Genomic DNA, 16545 nt, shown 5'->3' on the forward strand with positions numbered 1-16545 from the left:
TGCCTTGGTTTCAGCTAAGAACAGGCACGGCAAGGACAAGTGGCTGGGGGCAGGCGGCCCCGTTCTGGTGAGGCGCTCGGTGGCCCACGCAGGCCTTGCAGTGGAGGGGGTTTCCCTCCCTCCTCAAGAGCAGGTCTGGGGAAGCTGACCCGTGACCCTTGGAGTTATGGAGTCACCCTCAGGCTGACCCCAGGCCCAGTCCTCAAGAAGCCCAAGGTCAGGAGACGGCAGTAGGCCAGCTGCAGGGACAGTGGAGTGGGCCTCGTTAAGGCAGAGGGAGGAGGGGATGCCTGCAGGTCAGATGTGGGCTTTCTAGGGTAGTGGCCTTGGGTGGTCTCCAAGGGACTTTACTCAAGCGGAACACCTGGAGGGGTGAGGGGACCCCAAAATAAAGAGTCTGGGTGAGTGACCAAAACCCAGCAGCCAGGGGTCCATTAAGTGGCCAGAGGACACAGTGTCCAGGATAAGGGACAGGGATGTGGCTGTGAGTCCCTGAAAGAAGGTGAGCCTCAGAGGCCGGCAGGGGGCAAAGCCAGAGCAGGACCAGACTTACCTGGTGGGTGTGGCATGAATTTTCCCCGCCCTCTACTCCCTCTCTTTCCCACTCCTCCCAACTCTCACCCTGGAGGACCAGAAACCACACAGCTAGCAGCCAGGGCTGGAGGAGGGAGACTAGGGCAAGGTGGGCACTGCACTGGGGTCCGCCCAGTGAGCAGCAGGGCCATGGCGCCAGGCAAGACCCTCTGATTGTGGAGTCAGCGCACTTTCTCAGGGAATTGGGCAACCCCGCGCCAGCTGACTTCCTGCCTCTCTGCTCCCCAACCAAGACCCTGCATGCACCCCAAGGTGGGGGCCCTCAGTCCCTTCTCCTATTTATAAATAGACTGCGAGAGGGGAAGGCAAAGAAAGATAGGCCTGGGGAGGGAGGAGGAAGTGGCCGCCAGCAAGACAGTGTCATCTGAAAGCACTGAAGCCGTAGCGCCCTCTGCCCTTCCTGCCAGCACTGACGAAGCACTGCGGGGGTCTCCAAGGCTTTTTGATTTTCTGGAGACCCCCCCACCGCCCCCCACTTAGATGCCAGTACCCTTGGGAAGGGGTCCCACTCCCAGCCTTCCCCAGGAGCACCCCTGGGCAGGGTGAGAGCAGGAAGGGGACGTGGTGGGAAGAAGGCCACGGGGGGAAGCTTCAGGCTTGAGGAGTAAACATGCCCCACAAAACTTCTCTTTTCACAAAGTGGGAGAGACAGGGACTGTTCAGACCCAGGAGTAGCACCTACGGTGTGCAGACAGTGCTGAGTGAGCACGCTCACATGCATTCTCTTGTTTTATCTCTGCACCAACACAACGAGGTCAGCATCACCCCATTTTAGAGATGCAGAAACAGAGGCTTCCGGAGATACGATACCATGTCCGGGGCCACGTAGCCAGCAAGCGGCAGAACTAGTCCCAGCTGCATCTCCCTCAGTGTCCCCAGACAGGCTTATACCCCGTGGTCTTCTCTTGCTCCCTCATTTCACAGAGGAGAGGCCCAGAGAGGGAGAGTGACTCCCCGGAGAACACACAGTGAGCAAGGTGTGGGCGGGTTCAATGACTCTCCCAGGCAAAAGGGTCTCCAGGATGCCAGGGACAGACACTGCAGCCATGGAGCAGAGCAGAGGCGTCTGCCCAAGGACCCAGGGAGGGAAACTGGCTTCAACCAATAGAGAAACCACATCATTTCCATGGCAGGTCCCTGGGGCCCTGTCATATGCTGAGAGACAGCAGAACCATTTTGGCTTCAATCTTAGGGGGTTCTCGGGAGTCCCGCAGACTTCGGGGTGCAGCTGACACGGCGATGACGCCAGAGCCAGGCAGTGGAGGCTCGTCTGTCATCACGGAGAGGAACGGCATCTACGTCAGGAGGACCGACCACATCACAGGCGGCGGCCAAGGGTGACACATCCCACTCCCGGCCTGCTGCCTGTGATGTCGCTTTAGAAGTGAGCTGGGGGAGGACAGGAAGCCCGGGCTGGTATCCGGTTCTTGGGGTCAGGCTTTGTGCTAAGCACCGGGGTACAAAGATACCGGGGTGTGGTCCTTGCCCTCAAGGAACCCTCGGTCTAGTTGCAGAAAACACCCTAACCCTTTCCATCCCCTCCCAACACACACACCCCAGGCCCAGCCACCATCTACAACCTCCTCACTTTTGGTCCTCAGGCTTCCCAGACAGACCTGAAGCCACCTTCCTACACCAAGTCTGTCCTGAGCTCAACGTTCTCAGCTTGGGGTCCGGGGGCCGCTGCCTGGGCCCTGCCAGCATCTCCCACTCAGTCTTCACCTCACCCTGCATCATCCCTCTGGCTCTGGTACCCTCCTTCACGTGTCCTCCTGCTGCTACCTCTGCCCAAACATCCTGCCCTCCCCTCTTGCAGGGCTAACTCTTTGGCTTTCTTCAAGAGTCCTCTCCACTATCATCTCAAGGAAACCTTCTCCGGACCCGCAGATGGGGTCAGAGGTCCCCCTTGAGGGCTCCAGCGACAACCCAGGTATATCTCTCTAAAAAATGGACCACCTTTTGGTTAATCATTTGCTTCCCTGTGTCTCCCCGTCTGCACCCTCGAGCGTGAGCTCTGAACCAGACACCTGGGTTTCGGTCCCAGCTCTGCCACTCACCAGCCTCAGTTCTGCCATCTCTGAAACGGGGACAAAAGCAGTGCCCACCTCATGGGGCTGTTATGATTCACTGGGCCAAGGCGTGTGGAGTGCGCCATGCCCAGCGGCAGCAAGAGCTGAGCGTTAGTCGTTGGGTTTTTATTACTCATGGCTCTACACCCAGCCCAGCGCACAGCCCACAGCGGGTACCTAACAGATGCTGAATTGTTTAACAGAAGCAAAAGGTTTCATTTCCAATTAGTTGAAATGAGCTGGGGCTAGCAGGAGAACTGGGCAGGAAACGGGCTTATATAGAGAGAGGGTGGCGTCCCCAGAATGGCAGAGCCCCTCATGGCCACCGCAACCACCCTGACTTCTGGGTGGTAGTTTAAGCACAGAGCTCGGAAGGGGCTGTTTGGGGTGGGATCTTGGCTCTGCCTCTGGTGAGCTGAGAGCCTGAGCCCAAAGCTTAACCTCTGTGCCTCGACTGCTTCTCCTGTCAAATGGGGATGATAATGGTACACCCTTCCCAGGTGGCCTTGAGGACAGAAGGCACTCGGGTCATGTAATGCATTAGACCCATGCCTGGCATCCACGAAGCACCCCCGGACGTCAGTCCTCGCTCAGGGTTTGCTGCACTCTCCCAGACCCCAAAGGGAAGTGACAGAGGGGGGCCCTTTTATCCCCACCTCACCACTGAGACGAAAACCAAAGCCCAGGGAGAAGGTCCCAAGGTCCTGGCAACAGAGGCAGGCAGGCCCCCAGGAATCCTGACCCTCTGCCCATGGGGGGCTCATCACATTTCATGCCTGAGATGCAAAGGCCAGCCCTGCCCAGCCTCATGTCCACCCCAGCAGCGGCCAGGGTGAGCGAAGCCGGGTTCACCCTGGGGCTGAGCACGAGAACTCCAGGAATACACGAGGGTGACACTGTCCACGGTCAGGTCGCAGGGACAGGGCTGATGCCATAGGCGCCTCATGTTGCAGGATGGGGTGGAGAGGGACGGCTCCCCTTTCTCCCGAGTGTCTCTGTCTCCACCCTAGGTCATTGGTCCAGCCCAAAGCCCAACTCCACCTCCCTGAAGCCTTTGATCCTTCCTTCCCATTCTGCTACTAACCTCTCAGCCAGAGCTCTCGCCTAAACTATTGCAACATTCTCTCCACCTCATCTGTCCTTCCCATTGAGGCCTGGGTGATCTTCCTAATACACCCTCTGCTCTGGTCACTCCCTCACTCAAAAACTATCAGTGGCTCCCCGCTGCCTCAACTCCTGATACGAAGTGAGTGTGGTAGCCAAAAGCATAGTCACTGGAAAAAAGATGCCTGGCTTTGAATCCAAACTCCCCTCTATTGGAGGGCAGCATCAAAGGAGTTTTGCTTTTTTTTTTTTTTAAATAAATGAGGCTAAAAAACCTCAGTCTTCTCATCTGCAGAATGGAACTGATAACAGTATATACCTCATGGGACTGTTGTGAGGATTAAATGAGATAACACATGTAAAGTGCTTAGTAAACACTCCACAAATTACAGTGGTGGGCTTTCCTGGTGGCACAGTCGTTGAGAATCTGCCTGCCAATGCAGGGGGCATGGGTTCGAGCCCTGGTCTGGGAAGATCCCACATGCTGCAGAGCAGCTGGGCCCGTGAGCCTGCGCGTCTGGAGCCTGCGCTCCGCAACAAGAGAGGCCGCGACAGTGAGAAGCCCGCGCACCGCGATGAAGCGTGGCCCCCGCTCGCCGCAACTAGAGAAAGCCCTCGCACAGAAACGAAGACCCAACACAGCCAAAAATAAATAAATAAAATACTGAATACATAACTACTTAAAAAAAAAAAAAAGTTACAGTTGCTACAATGTTTTAATTTAATTTTAAAATTTTTTACTACTTCCAGAAACTGGTCCTAAACAGCCTACAGCCTCAAGTGCCATCGCCACCCCTAACAGGCCTGTTGCTCCAGCCAGCATGGCCCAGCTGCTACCCCCTGCTATCCCCACTCCTGGCATCCACGCAGCTGCTATCCCCTGCTATCCCCACTCCTGGCATCCACTCAGCTGCTATCCCCTGCTATCCCCACTCTTGGCATCCACTCAGCCCGATCATGACCACCCTCCAGGGCTCAGCTTTTAAAAAGATCCTTGTGTGGTCACTGCGGGAAGAGGCATGTGGGGGACAGAGTCAGGAAGGTGTCAAAAGATGAGGGGGGTGACCAAGGGGCCAGGCCAGGAAGCGAGTGAAGCCATGGGGGGGGGGGAGGGGCTTGAGAGAGCTAGGAGGACAGGACAGGAAGGAGCAGAACTGGGGGCTTGTGAACGCGGAGCAGGAGGTGACAGGCTCACCAGGAACAAGCTGAACCTCTGCGCGTGGCAGACAGAAGCGGGGCTCTGGGTCAGCAGGAGGGAGGACACGGAGGGGTGCCCAGGATGCTGGCGGCCATCCCGGTAACTAAAGCCAAGTGCTGGGAGCCCTTCCCTAAGAGTCGCTGTCAAGTCCAGACCTGGGCCTTGAGCTGGAGACCCACAGAGGCCGGAGCTGCAGGCCACCTCCTGCCCAAAGTCACTCACCCTCTCTATCCCCTTCCCCCTCCCCTTTGTCTAACACCCAGGCTGGGCCAGGTCTCTGCTGATCTCCACTTCCAGCTGGGCCAGCTGGGGGTCAGAGAGCAGAAGGGAACTGGCCAAGCCCTCCCGAGCTGGACGCTGAGCCAGGGCTGGGCCCTGGACCCCCACTCCCAGCCCCACGCTCCGGTCCCTTCCGCAGCCTCCGGCATCTCTCCTGAATGGCACTGGAGAAGGCTCTCCGCGGACAGTCTGGCAGACGCCCATCCAGAGCCCCCTGCCCCAAATCCCTCCCCGTGCTGCTCTCACCCTCAGGCCCTCTCGGTTCCCCGAATATGTGGCCAAGTCAGCCACACCCACTGCAGGGCCAGGCTCAGGTGGAAACAGACAGGTGGGCCCCTGTCTGGACAGCAGAGGAAAACAAAAGCCCCTGGGGATTTCCTCCAGCCAAAGCACTGAATCAACGCGGGGTCCCAGCTCTGAAGCTGGGGGCAGAGTAGTGGTTTGCTGGCCAAAGGGATCCAGCCGTGTCCCTCCACGTCACCCCGCACTGCCAGTTGTCCCCACGTGTGCCCACTCACTATCTGCTACCAAGAATGGGAGGACGGCTGGCCGGCCCGGGGCCTGGGAGATGGGCTCTGCAGCCGTGTGAGCCGGCCAACAGGTCTTGTTCTAGTAACAAAATGGATAGTCTTGCGATCCTCAACCTCCGCAGGTGACATCTGAGATGCAGCCTCTTCCAACCTCTCCTCTTCTGCAAAGAGGAAGTGGAGGCTGAGAGCTAGGGCGGTGTGTCACGGTCAACAGGCCACCAGGGCAGAGACAGACCACAGCTGGAGTCTGGACTCTCCTGCACAGCTGCCCCGCCCCCCAACTCCCCCCCGGCATTGCTCACACCTGGGGCAGATGGAAATCGACTCCTTCAAACCCCCGTCGGTGAACAGACACTTTCTCTTCCTGGGCTCGCACCTCGAGTGCCCCAAACCACAGTGATGTCACCACCACCTGTGACCTCATGACACGACACGATGGAAAATGACCGTGGGCCCCAGAGTCCCAGCCCCACAGTCAACATCTCAGCGGAGGGGCACAGACACCCAAAGCCCTGGGACTCAGAACCAGGGGGACAGCTGTGAGTCTATCACAGGTGACAAAGCCTTCTTCAAGGAAGCCCACCCCCCACCCCGCACTCAAGGCTTCCCCGAACCTGTGGGATCCCAGGCGGCGGGCCCTGCAGTGATGCCCACAGCACGGACTTTCCCGTGGTGCCCCAAAGGGTCTGGCTTCTGAACTTTAAGAGGGGCTAATTAGGTAGTAAGGGGCAGGGAGGTGGGAAACACGTGAAGCCTGTTCTGCATCTTGTCTCGGATGCCAGCTAACCAGCAGCCAGGAATTCTTGAAGCTACTGCGGCCTGAGTCAAGGAAATCGTTCCAGCTAAAACAAGTGGGACTGAGGTCAGCAAGAAGAGAGACTGGGAATCAAAGATATTAATGGTGGGGAGTGATGGACTCTCCTTCCTGGGAAAACTCTTAGACCCCCCTCGCCCCCAGTCTGTGGCCTCCATCAAGCACAGGCAACACTGATACTTCCCCAACATTCCAAGGGAGTGTTAGGATCAGTGCTGTTAGGTTTTATAGATAGGGGTGCTTAGGCCCAGAGAGGTTAAGTAACCCGAGCGAGGTCACACAGTGAGCCGTGACCACAGTGTACAGATGGGAACTCTGGTCTCTCGGGCCCCAGGCCAGTGCTCCTTCCTCAGGGTCCTGCTGTCTCGGAAATCACTTGGAGGTTGGGGGATGGACAGCATGACCTCAGAAGAGCCTTCATAAAGCTTCCCCTTTTCAGGGTTACAGGTAAATACAACCTTCTGGATCACGGAGGTCAGAGATGGAAGAGATTTTAAAGACAGCCTGGAATCAGCCCATGCCCATCTTGCAGGTGGGAAAGTCGAGGCCTTCTGCATCCCCTTCACAGAGAGGTCATGAGACTCCTCTATTCTACGCCACATGTGCCCCTTGCTCACCCTCAAATGAGATCCAGCACCTGTCACTCACTGAAAGGAGCTGGGAGGGGGAGGGGAGGATTTCCTGACCCTGCAGCCTGTGCCACATGCCAGGCTCCTGAGGCCAGGCAGTTGGGTAGGTGGTGTGAGAGGCCCTAGGACGCGGGCTCTGGATCAGGAAGCATAGCCAGGAGAAGGCGGGCAGGAGGGAAACTGTCCTCAGGGATGCTGGGCAGGAGCTCTGGGCAAACGGAGGTCTGCCACCCCTACCTCAGAGCCCTGTGGCTCAGAGACAGGGAATCTGCCTCCACGGTGACTCCCAGGCCCTGCGAAGCCACAGATGCTCAAACAGCCACCAATGGGCTGCACAGCATATAAAGCACTTTTAATCCTGACAGCCAGCCAGTGAGGTGAAGGATCATTTCTATTTTACAGATGGGAACACAGAGGCAGGCTCCCAGAGATGGAAAGACTTGTCAAGGCCACACAGTCTATAAACAGCAAAGTAAGAAGTGAGCCAAGGTCTGTCCAGTTCTGAGGCCAGAGCGTTTCTTCTAAGTCATCAATATTGCTTCCCTGGGGCCTGGCGGGACGTCCAGAAGCGGGAGCCACAGCAACTCCACTTTGTTTCTGTTTCCCTTCGTAGCACCCTTCTCTCCACCGTAACCCCTGGCTTCCCTCGCTGCCTGCTTCTGGGCAAGTCACATGCTTCCTGGGCTCTTGAGTCACTGCCAGTGGGTGGCCCTGTCACGAGCCAGGAGGGGGATGTGGGCGGGTGAGCACTTTGGGGAGAGCACCGCTAGCCTCAGCAGACTCAACACAGCAGAGGAAGAACCCAGAGAAATATCCCAGAGAGAGTGAGACGAACTGGAGCCCAGCCCTGCCACCACTGGGCTTTCCAAACTCTTCTGTCTCATCCATAAAGCAGGGTCATTATGAAGGTCAGATGAATATTTTTGGACATTAATTCAATATTTTTTAGCACCCACTACATGCCAGGCACCATTCTAAGCCAATGGTTCTCAACTGAGGCAACTCCCCCAGGGGACATTTTGCAGCATCTGGAAACGCTTTTAACTGTCCCAAATGAAGGACTGTGCTGCTGGCATCTAGTGGGTGGAGGCCAGGGATGCTGCTAAACATCTTATAACTCGCAGGACGACTCCCACAGCAACCACATGGCCCGAATGCCAAGAGAACTGAGAACAAGAAATCCTCTTCTAGGCTATGAACAAGTGAACAAGTCCCTGCCCTCACCATGCTTAACACTCCAGTAGAAAGACACAATGCAAGTGAAAGAAATATAATAGGCCATGAGTGTTACAGAGGAAAACAAAGCAGGTCAGGGGAGTGAGAGTACCTGGTGGGGAGCTTTTATAGGTAGGATGGCCAGAGAAGGCATTCCTGAGAAGAATTCATTTCAGCAAAAGAAAGTGCAGGAAGGAGACCAGAGGATATCAGCGGGAGGAGCATTCAAGGTAAAGGGGAAGCAAGTGCAAAGGCCCTGAGGCAGGGGTGTGTGTGGCATGTCTGAGCAATGGAAAAGCAGCCCACATGGCATAAACCTGAGAACTAAGTTGATGTGTAGAGCTGAATGAAACACACACACAAACACCCCACGGATGGCATCAAAACTCTCCCCCTGGGCTTCCCTGGTGGCACGGTAGTTGAGAGTCCGCCTGCCGATGCAGAGGACACAGGTTCATGCCCCGGTCCAGGAAGATCCCATATGCCACAGAGCGGCTGGGCCCGTGAGCCATGGCCGCTGAGCCTGCGCGTCCGGAGCCTGTGCTCCGCAATGGGAGAGGCCACAACAGTGAGAGGCCCACATACCACAAAAAAAAACCAAAAAAACAAACAAAAAAAAACTCTCCCCCTGCAACCTTCTTGGCTACTCCTCCAGGAGCCACTGGGCCAAACCCAGGACCACAGTGAGGATCACATCCTCAGTCAGCAAACAGGTTCCCCTCTGGCATATTAGACAGGGGACAAAGAGACATCCCAGGACTGCAGGTACCCTGGATCACCCATCTCCACCAAAGGCTAATGTCCCCAGGCCAAGCTAGGAGTCCCCAACCTCTCCCCTAACTCGAGCTGGCCCCAGGCCCCTAGGTATTGAGGCCCCTCAGCCTCAGGCCAACCCAGCAGGTAGAGATCCCCTCAGCCCCCTCCCAGCAACAGCAGAAAGCCAGACAGCTAGAGCCCTGCCCATCCCCCTTAGATGACACCAGATGCTCACCTATCCTGCCAGCTGTACTGGCGTTTGTCTGCTGAATGAATGGATGACGAGATGAATGAATGATGCATTCCACACCAGCCAGCAAATACAGCTTTTAAAGGAGGCAAACACCCTGCAGCCAAAGTGATTCTGCCACGCCTGCAGCAGCTCAGGTCTCCCTGGGGCTCTTTCTACAACTTGATTTATTACATCTGACACAACTGAGTATCCACTGTGTGCCAGGGACCCGGGTGGGGGCAGACGGGGGATACAGGCATGGGGAGGGTAGAGTAAGAAGAGGTTTGGAATCAGGCAGACCTGCATTCGAACCTCCCCACCCCCTACCCTCCAGTTCTATAATCCTGGGAAATACCATAACCTCTCTGAGCCTCAGGCTTCCACATCTCTAAATGGGAACGCCACCTTTTAAGAGTTGCTATAAGGAAGGTTTCAGCAAGATTCTGTAGTTAGATCCTAAGCATGCTGCCTGGTACTTAGTAGGCATTCAAACAACAGGTGCTATTGCGGTGCTAATAATAAGGAGGAAGACCCCCCAGTACCTGCCCTCAAGGAACTTTCCATCGATTGAGGTGGATAAAACACAACCAGATTAAAAAGCAGAATGTAGTCTGTCCTAGAGAGGGATGAAAGGCTGGGAGTTCAAAGAGCAGAGGATCAAATCCAACTGGGAAGGACTCTCCTGGTGGCACAAGTGGTTAAGAATCCTCCTGCCAATGCAGGGGACACGGGTTCGAGCCCTGGCCCGGGAAGATCCCACATGCCTCGGAGGAACTAAGCCCGTGTGCCACAACTACTAAGCCTGTGCCTTAGGGCCCGAGAACCACAACTACTGAAGCCCGCGCGCCTAGAGCTCGTGCTCTGCAACAAGAGAAGCCGCCGCAATGAGAAGCCCACGCACCGCAGTGAAGAGTAGTCCCAGCTCGCCGCAACTAGAGAAAGCCCACACACAGCAACGAAGACCCAATGCAGCCAAAAAAATAAATAAAATAGAAAATAAATAAATTTTTTTAAAAATCCAACTGGGAGAGTGAGGAAAGGCTTTGGCGTGGGGGGTGGGGGGAAACGTGCAAAAGACCCTTAAGGATGGGGGAAAGGGTGCCCCACGGAGAGAGACAGCATGGAGTACGAAGATACACAATGGCCGTGTTTCGTAGGGTATAGGGTACGATGCAGAGGGGTGGCAGGAAACACCCGGAGACCTCACTCGCTCTGGCCTGAGACACCTGGGGGAGTTTCTGCCTTGGCCACTGGGAGCCTTTTGCTTCCCAGGCAGGGAGAGAGGCACTCCAATTTGAGGAGGGCCACCCCAGCGATGCCACCAAGGAGGATCAGTGGGAGAGGGGGCAGGGGCCAGGGGACCAGCTAAAAGGCTGTGAAGACAGTCCCGGAGGAGGGAGCCTGAGCTGATACAGGAGCTGGGCACACGGGAGGGAAGTGAGAGACTCAGGAGAACCCCTCAAGCAACTCCAAGACTAGGAGCTGCTGTCCTGCAGAGAAGCCCTGTGCCTCCTCCCCCCAGGGGCTCATATGTCCCCAGGTTCGCTGAGGCACAGTGATGCCCCTAGTCTTGGCACACTGCAGTCAGGCTGGGGACCAGAGCCATCAGCATCCACACTCGAGTCTCAGACCTGGGACTCTCCTGACCTCCTCTGTTTATAGAACAACCTCTGGGGCAGCGCCCCCAGGTCCCACCCTGGCACCAACTGTGAATGAGTCAATTCTGGTCTGACCACCTCCATCCTCTGCCCTTGAGAACTGAACTCTAAAGGTGTCTTTAGCCTTAGCCAATGAGTCACCTCACATGAGTCAATGCCACCTCCCACCTTCCTCCCTGGTCAAGATATCCAGATGGGTCAGCACACACCCATCCATCAGGGTAAGATCGTGAGGAAAGGATGAGGCACACCTCCTCCCAGCCAAGAGGGGAAAGGAAGAGGCGTCCCTTTGGAAGAAAGAGAGCCCCCCATGCCCTTCCATGAAACACAAGGAGTTTGCTGAGCCTCAGTTTTCCTTCTCTGCAAAATGGGGCTATTCTTTTTTTAAATTAATCAATTAATTAATTTGTTTGTTTGTTTGTTTTTGGCTGCGTTGGGTCTTCGTTGCTGCACGCAGTCTTTCTCTAGTTGTGATGAGCGGGGACTAGTCTTTGTTGCGGGCTTCTCATTGCGGTGGCTTCCCTTGTTGCGGAGCACAGACTCTAGGCGCACAGGCTTAGTAGTTGTGGCGCACGGGCTTAGTTGCTCCGCGGCATGTGGGATCTTCCCGGACCAGGGCTCGAACCCGTGTCCCCTGCATTGGCAGGCGGATTCTTAACCACTGCGCCACCAGGTTAGTCCAAAATGGGGCTATTCTGTCTTACCAGACCATGGAGACAGCCACAAGAGGCAAAGGTGGAACAATCCTCTGTACACTCTCTCTCCCTTGCTATTGTGGTGGGTGCAGTTAGCACTGAATAACGGCTCTGGGGTCTCTGCTCTCTCCATTTTCCTGGAGCCCCTTAGACATCATGTTTGTCTTGATAACCAGCCCAGAAGTCCTCCCTCACCCCTGTCGCCCAGAGCTCAGGCACAGATCCTTGGGGAGGTCAGCCCAGGGGAACCTGAGGGCACTGTCTCTCTCCCTATCACCCCAGAGTCCACAGACGGCAGGCTCTGAAGTGGCCACTGGACACTCCAGGTGGGTCCTGGGGAAGGCGTCTGGGCAAAGGGCATGGAAGACAGTCCACAGTCTGACTGTGCCCTTATTAGATGCTACTGCACACCTGGCCCTGTTCTTTTACACACGCAGCCCCAGTATTTCTAAGAAAGAGGAAAACCGTAGCTCAGAAGGGAGGAAGTCTTCTGAAGAAGGTGCCGGGCATCTGTAGTGGGGACAGAGCCCCAGTACAGATCACTGCCTACCGCCACCCCCAAGTCACCCCGGAGAGGCCAGGGGTCGCAGGGATAACGGGAGTTGGGTTTCACAGTCTGGCTGGGATCTGCCCAGGGCCCGCTGGCCGGCCACCGACGGCGGAGGGACCAAGGTGAGACTCCGGGTCGCGGTGGCCAGAGTTCCGGCCCCGGGCGCACGTGTGCCAAACCCGGGGTCCCCAGAGGGTCTCCAGCGGCATGCATCTGATCCGGTGTGGCGGGTGCGGCGCCTCCGTCGCTCCGAGCCCCGCACCCCTGTCACGGCGCCCCGAACGCCCCGGGGCGGGGGACGCGCGCCAGCCTGGGGTGGATGGCATGGCGCCCCCCCCCCCGCCCCAGACAGGGTCGCGCGAGTCACCTACCTGGGTGGGCACGGCGCGCCCTGCGGCCCAGAGCTGCAGTCCGACGGCCAGCGCGGCCCAGAAGGCGGTGGGCACCATGGGTGCAGGCGGCTCGGCGGGCCCCTTGCGCCCTCGCGCCACCGCTCCCGCTCCGCTGCCTCCGGCGCCTCCGACTGAAAGCGAAAGCCGGCGCGCGGCCAAAGAGAGGCCGGGGGGCGGGGCGGGGCGTGGACACACCTCCTCCCCGCCCCACACAGCCGGCCGCCCCGCCCCCAACCCCCCCTGACCCCAGCTCTGCCAGCCTAGCGCTGCGTCCATACCTCCAGCGACAGCCACTCCCAGCCCTCTGAGACCCTCCAGCCTCCTTCTAACGTCCCTTCCCCTTCGAGTCACCCTTCCCAGCGGGGCTGGTGGGATGCGAGAGGGGGCAGGAGATCCGCATTGGGGTTGGGCTCCCACCAGGCTTGCGGCTGCCCCGAAGTTTTGTCTCTCGACCTGCCCTGCGTCCACCTACCCCTCCCACCTCCTGCAGGCTCCCCACTCCCTTAGCGGTGGGGCACGAATTTGGTGAAACGTCCCACACAACTGACACTAGCTCACGGGCATTCTAAATTATTCCCTCATTAGACGTTATCTGACTTTAGAGCCAGACCACCTGGGTCTGCATCTCCGCATTAACCTCACAGAGGTAGACTGAAGATTGAAAGTTATATAACACACATACTATAGTATATATTGTATATGTATGTAAACTTACTAAGTAAGTATATAAGTAACTTAATAAGTTCTGTATACATATTAGCTGTAATTACTGTTATTCATTTGCTCATTTATCCTTAAACATTCCTCTTGCCCTCCTCAGAGTGAGCCGGAGCCTGCCCTGACCTCCTTCTTGAGTCCCCTATCCAGGTGGCTGACCAGTAAACAGAGGCTAGGACAGAAAGCTGTGGGAGCCCAGAGTGGGGCTGGCCCAGGCCAAGGGCCATGAGGGCTGGTTCCCCTGGAGTTGACATCTAAGCACCCACTCCAGCTTCCAGCTGCACCCCCTGTGCTTTGAGTGCCAACCCTAATACCAGGGCCAGGCCTGCGGGACCAGAACATATTCCCCCAGCCCTGGGAGTCCTTGCCCCCAGCACATAGGGCGTTTCTGAGGGGCAGGGTGGCAGGAGGGGAGGCTATTCTGTTCCCTCACTGCAGGCTGCCCCAAGCGAGGTCCGGGGACCCCTGCTCTGGGCCACCAACCCCTGTGATGGAGACAGCAAGGATGATGCTTCTAGGTGCTGAGTGAGAAACTGGGAAGTGACACTTGGCGGATGGAAAATCCCACCTCCTGATCATGAGACTGGGAAATTACCTGGTTTCCACACGTTTCTAAGACATGGGCCATGCTAAGGGTGAGGCTAGCACAGCCCACAACCTTAACTCTGCAGAGGGTCAGACTCTAAAGCTAGCAGGAAGCTTTCTTCTGGCCCTTACAAGTCTTGTCTGGGAGCAGTTTGGAGGAGTCCCTGATCCATAAGAGAGAGCCAAAGGCCAGGAGTGGGGTGTCACCTGGTGAAAACAGGAGCAAACGGTTCTCCATGGGTGCCCCCTACACACCTCAAACCCAGTGGGCCCCACTGACTCATTGCCTCCAATGGCTCCCCATCCCAGGGGGTGGCAACACCACCACCCAAATGTGGGGATCCTCCTGGGATCCCACCTTCCATCCCAGCTCCACCAACTGGACTCCAAGAGGTGGGTGACAGCCAAGCCACCAGGAAAGCAAACCCGCTGTCTAGTGATTCTGTACAAGGTACTTAATACAGAGGAATTGGCTGTAAAGATGTTAGAGAAATTAAAAGAACAATTAGAGGAAAGGGAGACTAGTCTGAGATTAACAACTGCAAGAAGCCACCGCCATCTCTGGGGCCGGAAGTGGCGTTACCAAAGCCAGGAGCTGGGGCATCTGGGAGCATCTGGAACCGTGGAGGAGACAGAGCCACTGTTAGAGACGCGCGTGAAGCAGAGAGGAAGAAAATATCCGGCTTCTCCCTTCCTCCCACCCTACAATCTCCCACCAGTGACTCCCATTGACCAAACCTAAGACAGGAGCCACTTAGCAAAGGAACCTGGGAAATGTAGTTTGTTCGGGTCAGCCCACTGCAGTGGAGGGGGTGGGGGGTGGGGGGACAAGATGGCAGGGCCTGGAGCTGAGCGCAGGCAGATAACAGGCGAGGGTCTAAGGAGAAAGTCTCACTCCTTGTTACACTTGCTTGGGGGACCTATCTTTTCCCAGACTCTGCATGAAATCCTGCACAGGTCCTGGAGATTTTCCAGGCACTCTCAGGCAGGAAGAACCTTCTGGTCTACCAGATGAGAGTCCAGTGCTGCCCTGGGAACTCAATAGAGCTACAGTCTTTTCTCCAGGGTGGAGTTTCTCCCCTTCTCCAGCTGAACCCAGGCTGGATCCTGCCTGGGTGTGGGAGGACCCGGCGACTCCTCTCTTGACTGCCGAGTGTGGCTGGGGAGAGGGTTTTGGAAGCAAAGGGCACAGTGTTTCATAGCAGCTAGAGCTGTCACCCCACACACATACACTGGGGCCTCTGGGAGGTGGTTTCTGGCTCATTCTCTCTCGGGGCACTTTTGCAGGTGTCTAGGAGACCTTCTTGCTTATTCCTCTGACCATGGCTCCCCAGCACCAGGGATACCTGAGCCTCCTGCTGGCCATGGCTTACCATATCCCCCTTGAACCCTACATGAGTGGTGGTCCTCCAGGCTCCTCCTGCCCAGGGCTCCTCCCCATAGGAAGCACTATGGGTCAGAGATGACCCAAAGCCGGCTTCCTCCCCGGAGCCCACGGTTGCCCTTCAACCTACACCTGGAGCAGCCTGGCTCACACCCATGCACCCTGTCTCGCTCCAGCTCTGCCGCCTCAGGCCCATCCAGCCACAGGCTCCAACTCACATCACGACCTTTCTGGAGCACCTGCTGGGTGCCATCCCTGGGGTGCTGGGTGCTTAGTAGTGCACAGGCGCTTGAGAGTCTCCCATCAGTCTTCTGGTCCCTAAACGCCTGCGATGTCAAGCCAGGGGATTCAAGCACATAGTCAAGGAGCTCTGCTCATCTGTCTGCCTCTCACTGCTGGACTGTGTGGGCCTCAAGGGCAGTGGGACTTGGTCGTGGTCCCCTCTATTTCCCTGCTGACAAGGTGATACCCAGAGTCGGGGCTCAGTAGGTTTGAAGTGGATAAGGGCTGCATACAGGACGAGTGTACACAGGAGGCAAGAAAGGGGAGAGGAAGTGAGTGAGCGAATGAAAGTCTGAGTGAATGTCAGGGTCCAGGCCCCAGAATCCAGTCCAGCTCCATCACTCCCAGACCCTATGCACTCTGCCAGGTCTCCCAGGCCATGCATCTCTTAGACCCCTAGTCCCATGACGCAGAAAAATCCCACTTGCTCCTCGGTAATGGGAAGCAGGCAGGCTTCCAGCACACAGGACCATGGCCCTCTGGTCCCCAACTCAGGGGCTGCGTGTACAGTTATCTGAACCCTGGGGCTCCCTGGAGGCTTTCCTCACTTCCCAGTGCAGCCCATAGCCCCCAGCCATCTCGCACACACCACCCCAGCAAGCTGATGCCCGTGCTTTACAAACTGGTGTCGAGGAAAGCTTAGCCACGGCAGGCATCGTGCACGAGAACAGCCAGCCTGTCCACCAATATTTACTGAACACCTACTATGTGCTGGGTGTTCTAGTGAACCGTTTGGAGGAATGGCTCTCCAGCATCAGCCAGCATCAGAACCATCTGCAAGTCTTGTTCCACAGGCAGATTCCTGAGCCCCACTCCCACGTCTGTTGAGGGCCTGACAATCTGGCTTTTTAATGAGCCCCCT

At 56.8% G+C, this 16545-nt stretch overlaps 2 protein-coding genes across 3 annotated transcripts in view; one reads left to right on the forward strand and one right to left on the reverse strand.

Annotated features, from left to right (window-relative positions):
* The window catches only part of TNFRSF1B (TNF receptor superfamily member 1B), a 36275-nt gene extending 23433 nt beyond the window's left edge, over positions 1 to 12842 (reverse strand). For both annotated transcript variants that reach the window (XM_004272410.4, XM_012534025.3), the window contains exon 1: positions 12695 to 12842. In XM_004272410.4, the coding sequence (XP_004272458.1) occupies positions 12695 to 12772 (78 nt within the window). In that variant the 5' untranslated portion in view covers positions 12773 to 12842. The remainder of the gene's footprint in view (positions 1 to 12694) is intronic.
* LOC117202358 (basic proline-rich protein-like) overlaps positions 1 to 16545 on the forward strand; it is a 447146-nt gene that overhangs the window by 364101 nt on the left and 66500 nt on the right. The window lies entirely within an intron of this gene.

Source organism: Orcinus orca, chromosome 1, assembly GCF_937001465.1.
Source record: "Orcinus orca chromosome 1, mOrcOrc1.1, whole genome shotgun sequence".
Lineage (NCBI taxonomy): Eukaryota > Metazoa > Chordata > Mammalia > Artiodactyla > Delphinidae > Orcinus > Orcinus orca.